Source organism: Daphnia magna, linkage group LG6 (genome assembly GCF_020631705.1).
Source record: "Daphnia magna isolate NIES linkage group LG6, ASM2063170v1.1, whole genome shotgun sequence".
NCBI classification, from domain to species: Eukaryota; Metazoa; Arthropoda; class Branchiopoda; order Diplostraca; family Daphniidae; genus Daphnia; species Daphnia magna.
The window spans coordinates 449340-470201 of record NC_059187.1 but is presented as its reverse complement, the minus strand read 5'-3'; the positions used below and the strand labels follow the sequence as shown (position 1 = coordinate 470201).

At 38.9% G+C, this 20862-nt stretch overlaps 2 protein-coding genes across 3 annotated transcripts; both read left to right on the top strand.

The window, feature by feature from the left end:
• The first annotated feature begins 750 nt into the window (after positions 1–750).
• Positions 751–5713, top strand: LOC116924765 (1-phosphatidylinositol 4,5-bisphosphate phosphodiesterase eta-2). Of its 2 annotated transcripts, none has more exons than XM_032931302.2 (14): positions 751–1498; positions 2341–2574; positions 2636–2861; positions 2945–3074; positions 3149–3264; positions 3336–3496; positions 3605–3725; positions 3803–3888; positions 3959–4168; positions 4237–4478; positions 4541–4637; positions 4713–5205; positions 5267–5400; positions 5478–5713. In XM_032931302.2, exons 1-14 carry the CDS (start codon positions 1423–1425, stop codon positions 5567–5569), a joined length of 2418 nt encoding a protein of 805 aa, XP_032787193.2. In that variant the 5' UTR covers positions 751–1422; the 3' UTR covers positions 5570–5713. The 2 variants fall into 2 exon arrangements, with proteins under 2 accessions (XP_032787193.2, XP_032787192.2); XM_032931301.2 differs by having other exon boundaries at positions 753–1498; positions 4538–4637.
• Positions 5714–5828: 115 nt separating this feature from the next.
• On the top strand, positions 5829–15929 carry LOC116924763. Its single transcript, XM_045174704.1, is given in 24 exon segments — positions 5829–6152; positions 6254–7293; positions 9200–9285; positions 9381–9690; positions 9943–10066; positions 10138–10289; positions 10431–10563; positions 10647–10792; positions 10919–11106; positions 11181–11307; positions 11552–11662; positions 12041–12196; positions 12622–12779; positions 12860–12984; positions 13043–13203; positions 13272–13450; positions 13532–13671; positions 13756–13894; positions 13896–13993; positions 14061–14211; positions 14299–14511; positions 14582–14739; positions 14805–14966; positions 15029–15929. Coding segments are annotated over 23 exon segments (3585 nt in total). The 5' UTR covers positions 5829–6152; positions 6254–7202; the 3' UTR covers positions 15306–15929.
• Positions 15930–20862: the final 4933 nt, after the last annotated feature.

Sequence of the window (20862 nt, the reverse complement as noted above, 5' to 3'; positions counted from 1 at the left end):
CCCTTCTTTTTCCTTCCTTTCACCCATTTTCATTTCAGCCGTCAGCCTTGAATTTTGGGCACGTCCAATATAAACCACCCGAAACTAGTCTCATCTACGAGCGTGAGCTCCCGATCCCCTCCCGAAAGCCATGCCGCCATGAAACTCTGCTGGTGTGTGCACCTCGCCGTGACTTCTGTCGTTTTATTCCCGGTGCTTTAGGTGCTACGGCAATTTCGTTTGAAATAATAAAACAATACACATTCCAGCGCAACGAGTCGTCAACTAGTTGAAACGCTCTGTTTTTACTACACGACTCGTTCTTTATCAAACACGTAAATGTATTCCCGTACGATCGCCAGTGTAATCAAGAGTTTGTTACGAGCCAGAGAAGAAAACGTCTGTTGTTTTGTTTTTTTTTTTACGAACAAGAATAGATGGAAATTCAAAAAAATAAAATCTTATGACAGGTGGCATTTTATCGAACTACAAACTCCATGTGGTCCGAAAATCAAAACGGCTGCACTTGAAAATGATTCCACGGTTTACAGACACACTCGGTTTGGCAGTCCACCTTGTATTATTTGTATCACTTTAAATATCCAACAGTATAAAAAAAAAGATGATTCGAACAAAATGGCCGTTGCCAAGCAACACGCCAACAGTTCTCATTTTTCGTAGACGAGACAAGACACTTTAAGCTCATTGACATGCATATTCGAAATGTCAAACAGTCAACTCGTAACTGGCAAACATTTCCATGGCTCAAGATTTGAAGCAGACGCTTATTGCGACACGGCGGAAGTGATGGTCATTGGGTTTTTTCGTCTATTGTCAAACTTCCTTTCAAGGTTTTGTTGAATCTGTAACTACGGGCGCTTTCGAAACTGAAAGGGAAGATCCCTGGCATAAACGAAAATTCCGGCTAAAAAAGAACCATTGGGGAGGGATGCGAAGACGTGGGTAGGAGACAGAATTGGAGAGTAGAAGAAAAATGCCAAAGGCAGTTTTGGTAGCAGACAAGCATCTTGACTGCAAAACAAGTTCTAAGTCTTGCCATGCCAGCCCGACCGTAGGCAACACACCAACATCTCTTCAAACAGTGAGCCGGAGGATGGTCAAGAGCTTCCACCCCACACACATTTGACAAGAAAAGGTCTTCCTTGTACGTGAAACCTGAACTGTTCGTCTGTTGGTCTCTCAACGCGTTGTACTGTGTTCGTAAACAAAACACAGAAAGAAACCGGGTGGTGTTCTGCAGTTTTGGCTGACATATCCACACACACACACAAAAAGAAAACCTCGCCTTGGTTCGCTGCTTTTGATTTAACTTTCAAATCACATCCACCGTTTTTTGTGTTGTCTTGGCTAAAACTGCTAAAGAACAGCATCCGGGCGACCCTCAGAGATACATCCAAAACAACCAAGCAGCTAAACGGCATCATGGCCGTCGTCTCTACTCAGACTCCAAGTAGCATTTACCCGTCACACTTGCTCGAGGAAACACCAGAATTCCAAGGTAACCAAGCATAAAACTCTATATTAGAAATCTCTCTCCTGATTGACTATTCATGATTAATCAAGGATACTGTGTGTCTGTGTGTGTGTTACGGGTAAAACAAGGGCGTTTGCCAACTCTCCAAATCAGGAGATTTCCGGTCGTTCTAGGAAAAAATACGCCTCGCAAATAGTAGCCAATTTAGTTGGGTTTTTTTTTAAAGCTCAATAAACCAATGTAGGATATTCGAATGGCTTCATCTTAATTTTTAATGCCCTTTCTGTCGAGTGTAAGGTTCCTGTTTTGCCACACGTCTTGCCCGGAAATCCTAGCGATCATACATCACAATAAACCACCCACTTTTTAAAACAGGATGTTGTTTTCTAGCCAACTGTTCATATTTCCTAAACTATTTCAAAATCGAATTTGTTTTTAAATTTAAGAAATTAAACGACTACGATGGTGATATTCCAGTTGACCGTAAGTACAGTATAAATTAACTGGCGGTATTGGCCGGCTATTTATACTGACGCGTCTCCCCTTTCATGTTTCCGCTCATTACTTTTCAGGGAATTGCCTTTTGAAAAAAAAAGATTGAATTTCCTTTTTAAAATACGGACGTCTGCGAGAAGATAAACAGTTTCTTAGGACAGCCGCCCTTTTTTTTCTGAACAGAAACATGTGATTTATCGCGGCTAATGCTAACCAAGTTTGAATGCTTCCCCTTTTTCTTCACAAAGTTTTGGGTTATGCCATTATTTCCCTCCCTTGAAATGTTTATTTATCTTTTAACTCGTTTCAGAATGGATGTGTAGTTATCGTTTAGGTTTTTTGCTGTTGTTAAAACGATACGTTTATGACAGATGTGATAGCAAGTTCACCCCCTCCAACAGACGACGCCGATCTAGCTGCCGTCCGTGTGGGAGCTGTTCTGTGGAAACTCCGGTCATCCAACGCCTGGTACCGTCGACGCTATTGGGTGGATACCCAGAACATGCGACTGCACTACGAACCGAGTCACAAACCGTTCTGGTGCAATGCCAAGCAACACGTTGACATCTTGGATATCAAAGATGCTCGATTAGGCTGGAAAACAGGTTTATTCGTGATAATAAACATATTTTTAGATTGTAATGATAATTGGTTCATTTGCTGCAGATGTGTTCAATTTGGCTGGCAGACTGGCGGAGAAGAAACGCGCTAAAGATCCGCAACGACCTCCAATGCTTAGAGAAGACTGCTGTTTTTCTATTATCCATGGCCGGGAGAACAAAAGCCTGGATTTAGTGGCCAGCGACCCTGAAACGGCGGCCACTTGGGTCAGAGGATTTAAATCGTTGATGACAGTTGTGCATGCGGTTGAAAAACGGAGATCCGATCAACAGTGAGAATTGAATTTTCTAAGTTTCGCATTTCAAATGCCAAAGTCAATCGATTCACTTTTCTTTGATTCTTCTTTCTTTACAGGTGGTTGAAGCTGTTGTTTAATCAGGCGGACAAGGATGGTTCAGGTGCTTTATCTTTCGACGAATGTTGCCAACTTCTTCTGCAACTTAACATGAAAATCGATCCAGAAGCAGCCATGAAACTATTCCAGGTAGCACAAACATACGAGTCGATAGGAGCTTTCCTATTCATTTATTTGGTTCTTTCTTTTTGTTTTCGTTCAAGATTTCTAATGTCAACAAGAGGAAAATTAAAGACAAACAGGCCATTGATGCTGAAGAGTTCATCCAATTTTACCAGCTGCTGCTCGTACGTCCCGAGATCGAGACCTTATTTCGAAAGTATATATTAATTATAACCATAATATTAAGGTAATATTAAAGCTGAATCATATTGGGTGATCATGTCTTAGATATTCTGAAGATGATGGAGCTTCAATGTCACCAAACGGTTTGCGTCAGTTTCTCGAAAAAGAGCAATCGATGAAAGACGTTAAGGCCGAATTTGCCGTCGGTTTGATCCGGCGTTTTGACCCTTCGCCATCCAAAGAAATGGGAAGGATGACGCTTGCTGGTAAACTCTTTCATCAACAGTTTTATTATTTACTTGTATTTATTTTTCTTTTAAGGTTTAAATTTTCACGATTTCATTACCAATCATTCGTCTTTGTGGTGTGTTCAGGTTTTACGGCTCTCATGACTTCGCCCATGTTCGAAATACTGGATGAAAGTCAACGTGATCAAGTTGTCCAAAACATGACACATCCCCTCTCTCATTATTTTATGGCCTCTTCGCACAACACGTAACTTGTTTTTGGCTTTTATCAGGTTACAATCGAATTTCAAATAATCTTTGCATTTCTCTATCGAATGTTTTTAGTTATCTTACGGGAAATCAGCTGACGAGCGAAAGTAGTATTGAGGCATACATTTCCGTCTTAAAGAACGGATGCCGTTGCATTGAACGTGAGTGAAATTTAACTCTTTTACGTGTTTTATGTATCTGAATCTTCGCTGATCATTCGAAATCCGACAGTGGACCTATGGGATGGACCTGACGGAGAGCCCGTTATTTACCATGGAAATACGCTGACGGGAACGGTGCCCGTCAAAGATGTGCTGAATGATGCCATAAAACCATTTGCATTTAAAACCTCTACCTACCCTTTGTTCTTGTCGTTTGAAAATCACCTCTGCCTGGAACAGCAGGCCGTGCTAGCCACCCAGATTAAGGATGCCATAGGAGGTAGGCTGCTGGACTGTGTGTTCTATAAAGCCAACGACGATTACTCACTCCCGCTCTAATAATAATAGACTTGCTGTGCCTGATGGACGTTGCGGATATGAAAGAACTTCCGTCTCCTGAACAACTTCGTAACAAGATCATCATCAAAGCCAAAAAGTATATGTCCATTGGATCGCATAATGCACCTTCGCCTACATCGAACAGCAGTCCAGCGCCTTCACCTACCCCGGGGAAGGAAGAACAACCTGCCGAGAACAATCAAAGTTCCAGTCAGCCAGTCGTGCCATTGCCTGATGCGAATAGTAGCCAAGTAATTGATTTTGGAGTTCGAATTTCTATCCAGATCGATAAACCAGTTTTTGTTTAAAGCAGGAGAAAACTTTACAACCAATAGCCAAAGACCTGTTTGACATGGTCAACATTTGCGAAGCCGTCAAGTTCCATGGCTTCGCCAACAGCCTTAAAAAAGGTAACCTTAATCTTTTTTTTTTTTCTCACCCTAGTATATCTTTTTTTTTTTCAACTTTTGACACTGAATTGACAGACAAGTGCTATCACATTTCGTCCTTTTCGGAGGGGAAAGCTTTGGATTTGATAACGGAATCTTCGGAGGATTTTGTCAGACACACCACACGCCAATTGGTTCGGATTTATCCCGCAGCAACGAGGACAACGTCGAGCAATTTTTCTCCATTTCCTCACTGGGCAGTGGGCAGCCAAGTTGTAGCACTGAATTACCAGACAAACAGCAAAGAAATGCGAATGTACCGCGGTTTTTTCCGCCAAAATGGCAATTGCGGTTACGTTCTCAAACCACAATACCTAATCAACAACACGTTCCCTCTGCCGCTGCAACACGACAAGTTACAAAAATATCTGAAAGTGAGAATCATCAGCGGCCAATGTCTACCCAAAGTGGGAGAAAACGAAAATTCTATTGTTGATCCTTACGTCACAATCAAAATTTTGGGCCATTCAGCCGATACGTTCTCGTTTCGTACCCGTGTGGTAGCCAACAATGGATTTAACCCTTACTGGTTATATCACTAGCACTTTAGTATCACAATATCATAATCACTTTACTTTCTATTACTTTAGGGACGAAGCCGTCGAAGTTTTTCTTCGAGCCCCAGAATTAGCCGTCATCTGTTTTACCGTCAAAGATAGCCAAACTATTGGTGCCAGTCGCTTCATTGGATCCTATTCTCTGCCCGTCAATCACATCAGCCCAGGTAAAAACGTCAAAATCAGAAAAATTCCTAAATCCAAAGAGATGGGCTTAAAGTGGGTGTTTTGTTCCAAACATCAGGATATCGTCACGTTCCGTTGGTGAGGAACGGTGAACCGCTTTCTTCGGCCACTATTTGTATCCAGGTCGAAATGAAAGACCTGAACGACTGATGAATGATCAAAAAGAGGCTATTCATATTTTTCATACAAAATTTTTTATTTCTACAGATTGGTTTCTGTGTTATTTTTTGTTCTCTGACGAGCGAACAAAAGGGGGATTGTTAGCGAATTTTGCAATACAGGATTTTTGCTCAATTCCGGGTCACTGGACCCTTTTTTCTGCCATGTTTTCAATGAGGGATTCGATACGGTGACAAATCTCTTTCTGAGAGTGTGTGCTAATTGGCACGGTCATCTTGTTCCCGGATATGGAAATTAGTTGGTATTGATTGAACTGAAAAGCCTTTTACTTTTTATCATTCGTCGCCATGCTCCAGCGATCGTTATGTGTCCCTCGTATGGCACTGCTTCCGGCCGCATAGAGCTAGATTCACGAAATTCTATCCTTTTGAAAAACGTATTGTATCATTTTATGTTTGGCTCATGGCTTCCACCTAGATCCTTTCATTTTTTTTTGTTTTTCATTTGTTCCAGGGGAAAACGCTGACAGCTACAAAAGGATTTTCGAAAGGGAAAAGCTCATTTATCTCCAGCTATGAATTGCGTGTGAATTTCAAAAGAATTGTCAACTTGTGTGAGTAGAGTAGATGACACGAACTTTTTTTTTTCCCTCTCTTCTAGAATGAGAGATTCTCTTGCTAATTGTCCATTTTAATTTCCGCTCTCAATTTCCAGGCTATCAAGGGTTCTCTTGTTATCCACTTGTGGCACTAGGAAGACCCTTGAAAATGTTTAAATTGAAATATGCATATCTTCTGAAACGCTGGGTGAGTATTTTAAATTGCTGATATGCAAGTTGTGCTGTAGGGGAGGGTGGCTGGTGATCTGTTTTTTAAGTGATGTAAAAATGTAACTGCGGTGTCTGTTCCATGTTTTGTCGCTGCGTGGATGATATTTTTGGAAAGGGGAGCTACCAGATCCCGAGAATAATGGAACGTGGACACACATTGGAAATGGACGAGAGGATGTTTCATTTCCCCTCGTCTCTCTTGTCTCGTTTCTTTTTTTCTCTCTGTCTCTCTTTTTCTTTTTTGTATTCACCGCATTTGCGCCGCCATCAGCTGTCTGCTTCCGGTTTCGGCAGTTGCCCGATGCCGGGACCAGACAACTGCAAATGGTTCCATGACGTCACTTGATGATGTCGTATGATTCCTCTCTTTATTCCCATTCTTAGCGTGTTGTGTTAGCAGCAACAGAACGAACGAATGGAGAGAGGAGGCTGGAACGGTGGGCGGAGAATGAAGGGGACAGGTGGGTAGGGGATGTTCGTGGATACGTAGGATGTGCAGTCCGACGAGGGGATGTGCAAGTGACCATAAAGTCGACGTGTTGGACCGCGCTCACAGTCACTACCAACTCCCGTGTGTCTCGCAGGCTCATTCCAATTCTCACGACAGTCGGCAAAGATCCTCGAGAGCCATAATCCACCTGTGGTTGAACGCAGTTGAGGCCATTTTTTTGAACGCCGAAATCATCAGCAGGAATTCAGTATCTCGTTGCTCTTTTGGCGCTTGGTATTTTTTTGTTTTTCGCTGCTCATCACTCGCTAAATCATTGAAGCGCGGGTGCCATGCGAGTGACGTTGACGGGCGACAACTAGTCCCAACAGGCTTTTAATCACAAGATGCGATCATTCACCACAGTTCATAAATCTATTCATTACGTCATGGTGCAGGCCATTTCTCTACTCACTCTCTTGCGTATGCTGACTGAAGGTAAGCTTCATTTATTGATTTGTGTGTCTTTTCGAATTAGTTGTCATCATCTGATGCTGAACTTCCCGAATTAATTTTAAAGAGCAAACCGGTCTTACCACCGGTTCGGGGTTCAACAGGTGGTTACATCAGTTTAGTGGTCTTCCAATGGGGCAAAAGCTCTTTTCCCTCGATCCTTTCTTTATTAGGAATTAAGTTGTATACATCATTTTGAAACTAGTAATCATTAATGAGTTATGCCAACTCGTTCACTATGTAATGTTTAATGAACTATAGCTTACACGCGCTTGTTACATCTATCATGATGCATTGCTCAGGTGTGTAGGTTGAAAATGAGGATCGATGGGAGTGAAAGAACTGTGGGATAGAGTGTAACAAATCAACGGACTGTTTGGAGAATTGAATAGAGCACCGGCCGGATATGAATCGACAATTCTATCGTTTTTCACTGTCTCTCCCTGTTGCTTTTTGCTTCGTTCTTCCACATCGGAAGTGACCCCACTCCTCTCTTTTTCTTTTTACTTCTTTCCACGCTCTCCAATATTTCCCACCTCTCTTTCTCTTTTCATTCCCCCTCGTGTCTCTTTTTTTCAGTTTATTTCTCTTTCCACCTTTCATCCGACATGCTCGCCACCCATCAGTGTAACTATTTGTTTTTCTCGTGTCCCAGCCAGGCCGATCTCAATTGCAATACTCACTTTGAAATGTAATTCAAATCGTGTTTCACGCAATGTTGTAGGATTTTGTAATTAGGGATAGTTCAATCAGCAACTTTGATCGTTGATGTAGAAACGGTAGACGTAATCGACCGTGCTACGTCTAGCAAATAGATCCGTCCTCTGCTGTCCGCTTGTTCCCTGTGGTAATAAACAATTGTTGACCATCGAACAGTTCAATGCTCTCGTATAATAAAAAAAATAGGTCAGACGAACGTTGTCACGTCCCAATCTAGGGAAATCATGCGTAACCAATCCGAACTGAAAGCAGTTCATTGCTATGCAGATTAGGTTCTGATTATGTGTTGTTAACTGCTGTTGTAATTCTATGCTTGGCAATTAAACAATATGCTATACATTGATGATATAGAATTAGAATACTGTTAAACTAGCCCTGCCGTTAAACGAAGCTCGGGGAAATACAAGTCCGAGACAAGATAATAATTATATGCATACTTGTGAAGAAGCCCAAATTCGTCTCACTTTATGGATGCCAGGTGGGGGGTGTGGAGAAGGGGTAAATAAAAATGACGTTAACGAGCGGTATTTTCCGCTCGGAAGTACGCGTCGAGAGTACTCACAATTAGTAAAGGTCTGTGTGGAAATGGTGGACAGCAAGGTGTAGGATGGGGTGGAAAAGTTTTGTCTCGTGTTTGGTCGTTCAGCGTTTATAAACTAGGAGGGATTGAGTCATGATGGACGTGCTATACTTGCCCCCATATACAGGTTGGTCCACAGCAGGAACAGGATGTCCGTCATTTTAAAGTGTGTTTCTTGTCCCTCTCCCCCCTGCCGCCATTTTGGTAGGAAGAAAGAGGTTAGAAAAGTCATGCATGATAAAAAACCATTTTAGCCGTGTCTAATATTAACTTATTAAGGGATGCATGAGGGGTGAAAAACATTGGGCATACCTCAGATATACACTTAATAGTATAACAATACGTAAAACACTAAAACAATTTGTTAAACTGATTGGATCGTCTATGAACACTGTACTGCAATGCCTGTTTGCAATTTGCTCTACTGCTCTTCGTCTGTTGTCTGATGTAATCAAATGTTGGAGGAAAATTATGCTCTAGATAATCAAAGTGTCAGATCGAACAAGATCGTATAAAAAAATAACAGTGATTTTTGATTTATGATTTTATAAAAGAAACTAAACTATGACCACGATGTTTTTTAATTGACAGCTCAAACGTCTTGCAACTCTGGATTGGGAAGAATAGTCTACGAGAAATTGCCCCACCAGCAGCTCCAAGGCTACGACGATGACGTGGTATGAACTTAGCCACATTTGCAATTTTATTGTTATTTCTGGTCAATATTGTTGGAATTTTAACAGTAGAATGTCTTTTGCTAACTGTTTTGTAGGTACGAGATTCATCTCCTCCTATGCAAGTTCTGACTAGATGTCAAGACTTGTGCCTCCGGGATCGAACGGCAGCCAACAATCTGGTACGAACTTGCAGCTCCTTTGATTTTCAACCAGGCAAACGACTGTCACTTCCGAGTTCCTTGTCGTCTTCTTTCAATTCACCGTCAACGCCCTCATCTACGTCTGGTTCTATTGATTACGATGAATCTGTCTGTTTCCTGTCTCGGGAGCTACCCCGACCAGAAGGACTCGGTACACTCGTCAATTTACCCGGCCATTTCTTGTACAGCGAGGTCTGCCTAAGTTGTAAGTCGAATTAACAATCAAAATATATATTAACAATTAGTTATTGCTCTTAGGGTTTCTGATACTTATTAGACATTTGCTATTTCTAAACGAATATTGTAAATTACAAAAAGTCGAAGAGAAATTGCCCACATGGCGTTTGTGTTGTGATAGAGTTTGAAGTCTTTTAAGTAGTAATTCTCATCATTAGTTGTATTGCATTAGTTTCTCAATTGGGTGTATTGATGTAAAATGTGAATCTGATTCCAACAGCGGCAAGAATTGAACGTGAGTGCCCAACTCGGAAATCGGTTTTTGATCGGATCACTCGCAAAAGATTTCGACCGTCCGGTTCCAAAGAGTACTTTGTCAACAATCGTACCGAATGCGAGGATAAGTAGGAACTCATTTATTATACGTTCACACATGTGAAGAAAACTGAAAAGAGTGATTGCATTCCCGATACAGATGCCTGAATGAATACAGCTTCGTATGTCGTTCAATTTCGTACGACAGCACGTCCAGAACATGTTCGTTAAGTCGATTCACACGCCGTACTCATCCGGAACAGTATGAAGACGATCCTGGATTTGAATATTTGGAAAATACGTGCCTATCAGGTAAAAAAATTTTTCTCATCAGTTACTAATGTTTCGATTATTCACAGAAAAATATCGTGAAAAAGTTAAAATAACCAAAAGCTTACCAAAAGCAATGTTTTCATGATAATTCATTTGAAACTGCTTAATTGAATCTTTTAGAAAACCGTCGCTGTGAAGGGCAAGTTACTTTTGTGCGTGAAGAACGTGGCCAAATGTTGAGCTCCTTTGACGCTGAAGTTATGCTAAACACGACGCTAGAAGAATGCCAAGCACGCTGTTTATCGGCAGACACGTACTTAAATCTTTTATGATTCAACATTTTTCCGAAAAATTTGAGTAACTAACATTTACATTGCGCCTTGCGTTATAATTTAGATACTTTTGTCGATCGTTGACATTCGACCCGATGTCCAAAGCATGCGCCCTCTCCAGCGAAGATACGGTCTCCTTGACCGACCAGGAAGTTGCCACCATGACCGGAACTGGTTATTACTACTTTGAGATCTTGTGCATGGGCCTCAGTAAGCATTTTTGTTATATTCTATTAATTGGAGGACATTAAATTGCGTTTAGAATGAATTTAGAATGAACGAAAAATCACATTTTTATTCAACGATTTTTAAAATTTTCTGTTATGCGATCAACAGGTGCTAATGAAGTGAATCCGCTGTCACAGCGGGGTGAAGGCGAAGCATCACCGCTGCTGGTGGACGGTCGCCGACGAGATATTCTAACTGCCTTTCAACGATACCGTAATTCGCGTCTGTCGGCTGATTTCCAAACTGAAATTACAGACCGATCGTTAGCTGAATGTCTAGATGAATGCCTTCGTCAGGTGGTTATCATATTTCAAGTGAACTAGAACTCGATTAAATAATAACAGTTGCAGCCATTTTGAACACAAAACAGACGAGTTACCGATGCCGATCTACTATGTACAGCGAGCGCTATAGGGTTTGCCGTCTAAGTCGTTCCGACCAGAAGGATGGCCGACTCATTTACGAACCTGATTACGATTACTACGAAAGCCTGTCAGGTAAGAGTAAGTTTAATGAGCAACATTAACGACAACATTAACGGCAAGATCTACGAAAAGCTGTCATTGCGTGTGGATGACATTGAAAAAAGCCGTCTTGCGATTAAATTGTAATGAATTCAAGTTAATAATTGGGAACAACAACGAAATGCATCAACGTCTAGTTCTTGGGTCCAAAGCAATTTGCGCCACGTAATTAGAATATCGTGTTTGGAAATGAATTGAGCGACTTGATCGTCAACAGGCGGCGTCGTTGGTGGTGGCGGGCTCGGTCCAAGCTTGATGGATGACTATAACCCGTCGCTTGTGACGCCCTACCGTCCTCCGTTTGTCATGCCCGGCGTTGGCCAGCAAGGTTAAAAGGCTACTTTTATTTCATTTAGTTGGAAAAATTGCATAAGATGTTCACTCGATCCACTAATTTCACGCTGCTAAAAAAAAGAAAGAAAGAACAAGGAAACTTGAAAAGTGAACGGCTTTATTCAAAGTCACGAACTGCACGAATGTATTCCAGAACAGAACCACAGACACACGCATACATAAGTGAACGATTTTACTATTTGCCGAATACTAGTTTCTAAATTTAGGCTAGTCTTGCAATTTGTAACTACATTCAGTGGTGCAATATTAGTTTTGTTAATTTAAGAAATGCCGCATGTTTGCTATACTTATAGGACTAAGTAAGAATAATGTTACAAAAGTAATCACAGCACGAGCACTTGAAACACTATAGTTGTGAACGACACAGTGTTTGCGAGTTCGTCGATCTTCTTGAACCGGCCGGAAGAAGTCAGCCATATTACTGGTTCATCAGTTGGGGGCAATGCTGCTAATACTGCCGTTCCTGCCGAAGGTTGGCCACCAGGAATCGTTCCAGAAATACTAACAGGTTCCGTTCGGCACTAGGCCCCATTTGGCATTTAGTTGTAGTAAATAGCATGTAGAATCTACTGTATCCCTGTTATTATACGCGCTCGTTTTAATGGCTCTAATGTTACTTTTTCTTATTATCAATTTTGTTTTCTATCGGGATAGACGGCTGAACAACTTTCTGATAGCTAAGCTCATGTTTGATTAGATTCTAATACCAATTCGTCCGATGCATGATTTTTTATTGGCATCTTTTTTATGGGCTGTGGTTTTTAAAAATGCATCTGAATTGCCTTAGCACTGCTTTTGCACACACATGAATTAGCGTTGATTGAACAAATTACCAAGTTACAAAGGCCTACAGTGGTAATGGGTAGTGTGTCAACGTTTTCAAATGTAATGATACGTATTATAACATCCTTATTCTTCTAATAAACTTTGCAGATGATCAGTTCTATGCCGGGCCCTGGCCGGCCGGAGGCGGTGTAAGCCCAGGAATATCAGCAGGATCTTCGCCCGGTTTAGGAACTCTTGCCGGTGGAACTCAGCTGGGAAATCGTCCACGATGTGAACCCGGCCGGGAAAACGATGGATTTCGCCAGGTATACTCACTCTCTTCGATGCCATCGTCTCAGGTATTCAAAGTGAACGCTAAAGACTAATACATTTGTTTGGTTTAAAGGCTGCGACTCGTATGCGCCTCCGCCGGATTTATGTTAAACGCTACTTGGTGGCACCGTCTTTAGCCCAGTGTGAGCGCGAGTGTCAAACCGCGCGGGATTTCCGTTGCATCTCTTTCAATTTCTAGTATGATACATTGTAAAGTTGATTGATCAACACAATTTTAATTCATCTAATTCTCTAGTCGTTTACCATTTTACTCGAACGCGATCGGAGGCGAACGAGAAAACTGCGAACTCAGTGACCGCTCCACTCGTGAACTGGACACAAGTAATCCATCTTTCTTTGAAACCAACGGCGATTATGATTTTTACGAAAAATCGCAGACATCCGATTGTCTTGACGGTATTAATTGTTCAGCCGTTTCTTTACAATTCATTTACTATGTAAGCTTTTATGTACCCACTCCACAGTGAGCCAAGTGTGCAATGAAGATGGGATGGAGTTTACACTGCGTACTCCTGAACCGTTTACCGGAAGGATCTATACGTACGGCTATTATGATCGATGTTTCTTTCGTGGCACCGGAGGCCTTACCAATGTTTTGCGCATCACGGGTCCGAGAGGGTTTCCCGACTGCGGATCGCAGAGGGTAAGTGAACGTTCATACGTTATTTATAAGGGATTTTATTTTTTTTTTTAACATGATTGGTTTTTTATTTTTTTGGCTAGCACTGGAGATATACTGACCAACATTATAGTGGTCCAATTTAGTGAGATGGTCCAAACCGCTAGAGATAAACGCTATAACTTAACTTGCTTGTATGGTGGACCAGGAGAAGCTGTCGTTACTTCTGGCTATATCGGTGCTGGGTAACTGAGAATCTCTCTTTTTTATACTGTGCATTTTCATCTATACATCCAAACTAATTAGTAAATGATAATTCCGCATTCTAGATCTGGTAGTCCTACTCCAATAGAGTTTCTTCCGGCTCAGAACATACTGGATTCCCGCGTTCGATTGCTTATCATGTATCAAGGGCGACCTACGACCACCATAGCTGTTGGTGATCCTCTTACTTTCAAGCTGGAATCCTCTGCAGGGCTATAACCTGATTGCCGATATATTTGCTACAAACGTGATTGCAAAAGATCCTTACACAGGCAAGAGTGTCCAGCTAATCGATCGATTTGGGTAGAATAATACAAAATAGCTTAATGCAAAACAATTCAAATTCTGATGCCTATGTCTATACGAACAGATGTCCAGTTGACGATGGAATTTTTCCGTCATTAGATCGCGCAAGAAGCGGCGAAGGTTTAGAGGCCAGCTTTAACGCTTTCAAAATACCAGAATCAAACTTTTTAGTGTTTGAAGCCACTGTGAAATCATGCAGAGGTGGTTGTCAGCCAGTAAGTAAACTTTAAAGAAACTGGTTAATCTGTATCTCATCATCGATGGTATCCATATGATAACAATCATTCTTTTTTATTTTATAGGTTTTCTGTAATACGAATAATGTGCCCGGACGCGGTTCCGGTCAGTCCTATGGTCGCAAACGACGTGATACTACGGCCACATTTGCTCTCAACAAACCAGCTTGGTTAAGTTTGTCCAGCAGCAGTAGCAGTAGTAGCAGCAGCAGTAGTAGTAGTACCATGAAATCCATAGATGAGACAAACGAGGAGGAGCTTGTGATGGAAATGCTTCGAGTTAGCTGAGACTATATGCACAAGTGTTCTAATGTATTTTAGTTACACTTAATGGGTTTTTTTCTAACAGGTCTATGCTAATCGCGATGAGATTCCTGAAACTACCGTCAGTCTTCAAAAGCTAGACATTTGTCTATCTCGTGTTGAATATTATAGCCTGATCACGTCTTTAGGCATCATATTGCTCATCTTAATCGCATCCTCTTTCTTGGCCGGCCTCTGTTTCAGGTTCATTTGATGCTACGCCTTTTTATTTCCGTTTCTTTTTGATCAAAGTTCTAACCGTGATTTAGACGGTATCGTTTGCTGCATTTTAAAAACGCTGGAGCGGATGCAACGGCACCGCACTCAATGCTGAGTCATAACACCTACGGCCAACAGCGACAGCGCAATTTGTTCCATCACACTCCTTCGGCTCGAAATTTTGCTTTCATTAATCGCGCCTTCGATTTGCGGTCAGTATGTCCGACAGGGTAAGGCCCTTCCACAAAATTTACATTTTCTTTTTTATCTGCAGCACGCCGCCGGAATCTAGCGTTGGTGACAGGCAAACTGAACTAGACTTTGGTGAAGGAGAGACAGCGGATGTAACATCGACCAGAAAAGCACAGCAAAAGACATCGCGTGTGTTTCAAGACCCTAGTGAACCAATCTACACTGAACCGTCATTGTTTGAGCGGTCGCGGAGTCTCCGTAGCATGGCAGCTTCTGATCTCCGCCGCGTAGTGCATCGAACAACTGCCGATCAACCGGCCATTAAAGAAATGCCCGACACCGAGAGTGCCGCCTTATAACACTATCTGATCACCTGCTATTCCACCGTCCAACTTAAAGATTAATCTTAAAACTTTGCTATAATCACCTAAATAATCCAAGCATACGACCACAAAGAGGGAATCGTTATATTTACGTAGCTTGGTAGCTTTCCTGTTTTTATGATTTCTGAAATGTTTAAACTAAACTCCACCCACGCACCTTGGTAGTAGGATAATGAACACGAGCAGCTTCTACGAACATAGCCCGTTGACTAATTAATCGTAGTGTTCAATCGATTTTAGCTCTGACTATTACTTTATCAGTTTCCCCAATTAGTGAAGGTAACCAAGCTGGAAACAAAAAAGGAAATCAAACGTTTGTGTTTAAGATTCGAAATTACATCGTCTGCTATTATTGCATGGATTTGGACAACATTTTGAGTAAAATGTGTGATCATACGGCACTACTGCCAGAACTTGACACCTTAAAACTGCTGATTATTTTTATCTCAACATTCTTTTTCCAATCTACATGTTGATACCCGGTATCTAAAGATATATTTCACGTCATATAATTAGAATAGTTTCATGCAACATCAACTCGAGTTTACGTCATCACTGAACCTATGATCGTGAACGATAATACAATAACGTCACATTCAATTTGTTTTCAATTCCTCGTAAATAATGAAAAATAACAGCCACCCTTGCCTCTCTTTTCGAACAGGTTACTATCAAATCAGATTTGGTTTGGATCCGCTTGAATGACCGGTCCGGGAAAAATCGATAAAGCTACGGAACGCCGTTTTACGGAACGGCATTTGGCCCAATTTTTTTAATAGACAGCTTGTTCAACAATAGTTGACCATTTCGCAAATAAATAGATAACTAGCATTGTCATCTAGCATTTAAAAATTACACTCAAAGAAGGGATTTGTACAGAATGACACACTGGGGAGGTTTGAAATCGCAAAAAAATAGCCATTTTTACGGAACGCCGTTTGACCCACTTTTTAATAGACAACTCTTTTTCGACAGTTGTCCGTTTATTTAGCAAATAAATAGATAACTTGTACTGCCATCTAGCGGTCAAAAACTCACTTGAAGGAGGGATTTCAATAGACGACGCCTTCAAGGGAGGAGTCTACAACATATTAAATTTATCGATCGGTTGTTTAGGTCGATTCGATCTCCATTGTATAGTTAATGAATGACAACTTGACGAGTTAGCGACAAGCACGTTGGAAGTGTACGCATGTATGCACCTTGATGAGCGTACTTTGCACAATAACAAAGCCCCGTTGGTAAGCGTATTGATAAATAAAGGTAATTAAGGCACTAGGGGCCCTCACTCCGTTCAGGAAGTTCCCGATAGGGTCCGGCCTGGTCGCCAATTCGCCATAGAATCTCGGAAACCATTTGTCCTTACGGCAAAACTGACAACGTATCCATGTAGGATGAAGACGAAGTGTGAAGTAATCATCCCCGCTTCACCCCGCCTTCCCATTTTTGTCAAAATCGGCCAAAAACGACATCTCTTGAAATCATCCAAAATCACACGGCATAATCGAAATTGAACGCTGATTTCGAATAAGTCATTGGTTTTCTCGTTAAACAAGCCGTTTCAAAAATTAACGAAAACAGTGCTGTTAGCGCAACAACTTAATTTAGGGTTTTTAACGTTTAAATCAAAAACTATAAAACCAATAGAAAAAAAACCTGATTTTCGTGATTTTCATTCAATTCTGAATCGAATTCATGTATTTTAAGCCAAATTTGAAATTTGGCCAAAAATGAAAAAGTCGGAAGGGTATAGCCTTCCCACTTTTGTCAAAATCGGCCAAAAACGACATCTCTTGAAATTATCCAAAAATCACACGGCATAATCGAAATTAAACGCTGATTTCGATTTAGTGATTGGTTTTCTCATTATACCAGCCGTTTCAAAAATTAACGAAAACAGTGCTGTTAGCGCAACAACTTAATTTAGGCTTTTTAACGTTTAAATCAAAAACTATAAAATCAATAGAAAAATAAACCTGATTTTCGTGATTTTCATTCAATTCTGAATCGAATTCATGTTTTTTAGCAAAATTTGAAATTTGGCCACTTTTAAAAAAAATCGGCCAAAAACGACATCTCTTGAAAAATTTTCAAAATTCATACACAAAATCGAAATTAAACGCTGATTTCGATTTAGTGATTTTTTTTTCTCATTATACCAGCCGTTTCAAAAATTAACGAAAACAGTGCTGTTAGCGTAACAACTTAATTTAGGCTTTTTAACGTTTAAATCAAAAACTATAAAACCAATAGAAAAATAAACCTGATTTTCGTGATTTTCATTCAATTCTGAATCGAATTCATGTATTTTAAGCAAAATTTGAAATTAATTTGAAAATTGCAAAATAATTCAAATTAAAAAAAAATATAACAAAAAATTAATTACTTAATTAAATTAAATAAAAATGAAAAAAACTACTTTCATCAAAATCGAAAACGACATCTCTTGAAATTATCCAAAAATCACACGGCATAATCGAAATTAAACGCTGATTTCGATTTTAGTGGTTTGTTTTCTCATTATACCAGCCGTTTCAAAAATTAACGAAAACAGTGCTGTTAGCGCAACAACTTAATTTAGGTTTTTAACGTTTAAATCAAAAACTATAAAACCAATTGAAAAATAAACCTGATTTTCGTGATTTTCATTCAATTCTGTTAAATTAGTATTTTAAGCACAAAATTAATGAAATTATTAATAACGAAAAATCGAGCTAACTAAAAATAACCTACTTTTCATTCAATTCTGAATCGAAATTCAAAATTTGAAATTATAAAATTATAGGTATAATCAAATTAAACCTGATTTCGGTTTTTTCTCTTTACCACCGTTTCAAAAATTAACGAAAACAGTCTGTTACAACAACTTAATTTAGGCTTTTTAACGTTTAAATCAAAAACTATAAAATAAACAATAAAAAAATAAACCTGATTTTCGTGATTTTCATTCAATTCTGAATCGAATTCATGTATTTTAAGCAAAATTTGAAATTTGGTATAAAAGGGAATTTGGGTAAAGCCTTCCCACTTTTGTCAAAACGCCAAAACGAATCTCTAAAATCATCCAAAATTCACAAATGAAATTAAACGCTGATTTCGATTTAGTGATTGGTTTTTCTCATTATACCAGCCCTTTCAAAAATTAACGAAAACAGTGCTGTTAGCGCAACAACTTAATTTAGGGTTTTTAACGTTTAAATCAAAAACTATAAAACCAATAGAAAAATAAACCTGATTTTCGTGATTTTCATTCAATTCTGAATCGAATTCATTTTTTTAAGCAAAATTTGAAATTTGAAAAAAAAAAAAAAAGGGGGGGGGTTTAGCCTTCCCCTTTTTTTAAAATCGGCCAAAAACGACATCTCTTGAAATTATCCAAAAATCATACAAAATCGAAATTAAACGCTGATTTCGATTTTGTGATTGGTTTTCTCATTATACCAAGCCGTTTCAAAAATTAACGAAAACAGTGCTGTTTAACGCAAAAATAAACTATTGTATTATTAATTATAAACAACTTAATTTAGGCTTTTTAACGTTTAAATCAAAAACTATAAAAACCAATAGAAAAATAAACCTGATTTTCGTGATTTTCATTCAATTCTGAATCGAATTCATGTATTTTAAGCAAAATTTGAAATTTGGCCATTTAGCTTCCCACTTTTGTCAAAATCGGCCAAAAACGACATCTCTTGAAATTATCCAAAATACATCACGGCATAATCGAAATTAAACGCTGATTTCGATTTAGTGATTGGTTTTCTCATTATACCAGCCGTTTCAAAAATTAACGAAAACAGTGCTGTTAAATTTAAGCATAAAAACTTTTAACGTTTAAATCAAAAACTATAAAACCAATAAAAAAATAAACCTGATTTTCGTGATTTTCATTCAATTCTGAATCGAATTCATGTATTTTATTTTAAAAAAAAAGGAAGGGTAAGCCTAAAAATACACTTTGAAATTATCCAAAAATCAACATAATGAAATTAAAGCTATTTCGATTTAGTGATTTTTTCCTATACCAGCCTAAAATATGAAATTAACAATTATGGCCTTAAAAATCAAAAAATAATTAATTAATAAAAATAAAATTATTAAATTTATTTTCAAAATTTGAAATTTCCAAAAATGAAAAATTGAAGGGTATGCCTTCCATAAAACCAAAAACGACACCTTAAATTATCAATATGCATAATCGAAATTAAACGCTGATTTCGATTTAGTGATTGGTTTTCTCATTATACCAGCCGTTTCAAAAATTAACGAAAACAGTGCTGTTAGCGCAACAATTTAATTTAGGCTTTTTAATTTTTAAAAAACAAAAACATAAAAAACAATATTAAAAATAAACCTGATTTTCGTGATTTTCATTCAATTCTGAATCGAATTCAAAGTATTTAAAAATGAAAAAGTGGGAAGGGTATAGCCTTCCCACTTTTGTCAAAATCGGCCAAAAACGTTTTTAAATTTTCCAAAATCACACGGCATAATCGAAATTAAACGCTGATTTCGATTTAGTGATTGGTTTTCTCATTATACCAGCCGTTTCAAAAATTAACGAAAACAGTGCTGTTAGCGCAACAACTTAATTTAGGCTTTTTAACGTTTAAATCAAAAACTATAAAACCAATAGAAAAATAAACCTGATTTTCGTGATTTTCATTCAATTCTGAATCGAATTCATGTATTTTAAGCAAAATTTGAAATTTGGGCAAAAAAGAAAAAGGGGGAAGGGTATAGCCTTCCCACTTTAAATGTCAAAATCGGCCAAAAACGACATCTCTTGAAATTATCCAAAAATCACACGGCATAATCGAAATTAAACGCTGATTTCGATTTAGTGATTGGTTTTCTCATTATACCAGCCGTTTCAAAAATTAACGAAAACAGTGCTGTTAGCGCAACAACTTAATTTAGGCTTTTTAACGTTTAAATCAAAAACTATAAAACCAATAGAAAAATAAACCTGATTTTCGTGATTTTCATTCAATTCTGAATCGAAATTCATATTTTTTAAGCAAAATTTGAAAAAATTGGCCAAAAATAACAAAAACGACATCTCTTGAAATTATCCAAAAATCACACGGACACATAATCGAAATTAAACGCTGATTTCGATTTAGTGATTGGTTTTTTTCATTATACCAGCCGTTTTCAAAATTAACGAAAACAGTGCTGTTAAAACTTAATTTAGGCTTTTTAACGTTTAAATCAAAAACTATAAAACCAATAGAAAAATAAACCTGATTTTCGTGATTTTCATTCAATTCTGAATCGAATTCATGTATTTTAAGCAAAATTTGAAATTCGGCCAAAAAAAAAAACCCACTTTTTTGTCAAAATCGGCCAAAAACGACATCTCTTGAAATTATCCAAAAATCACACGGAACATAATCGAAATTAAACGCTGATTTCGATTTAGTGATTGGTTTTCTCATTATACCAGCCGTTTCAAAATATACCACGTTAAAAATTAACGAAAACAGTGCTGTTAGCGCAACAACTTAATTTAGGGGTTTTTAACGTTTAA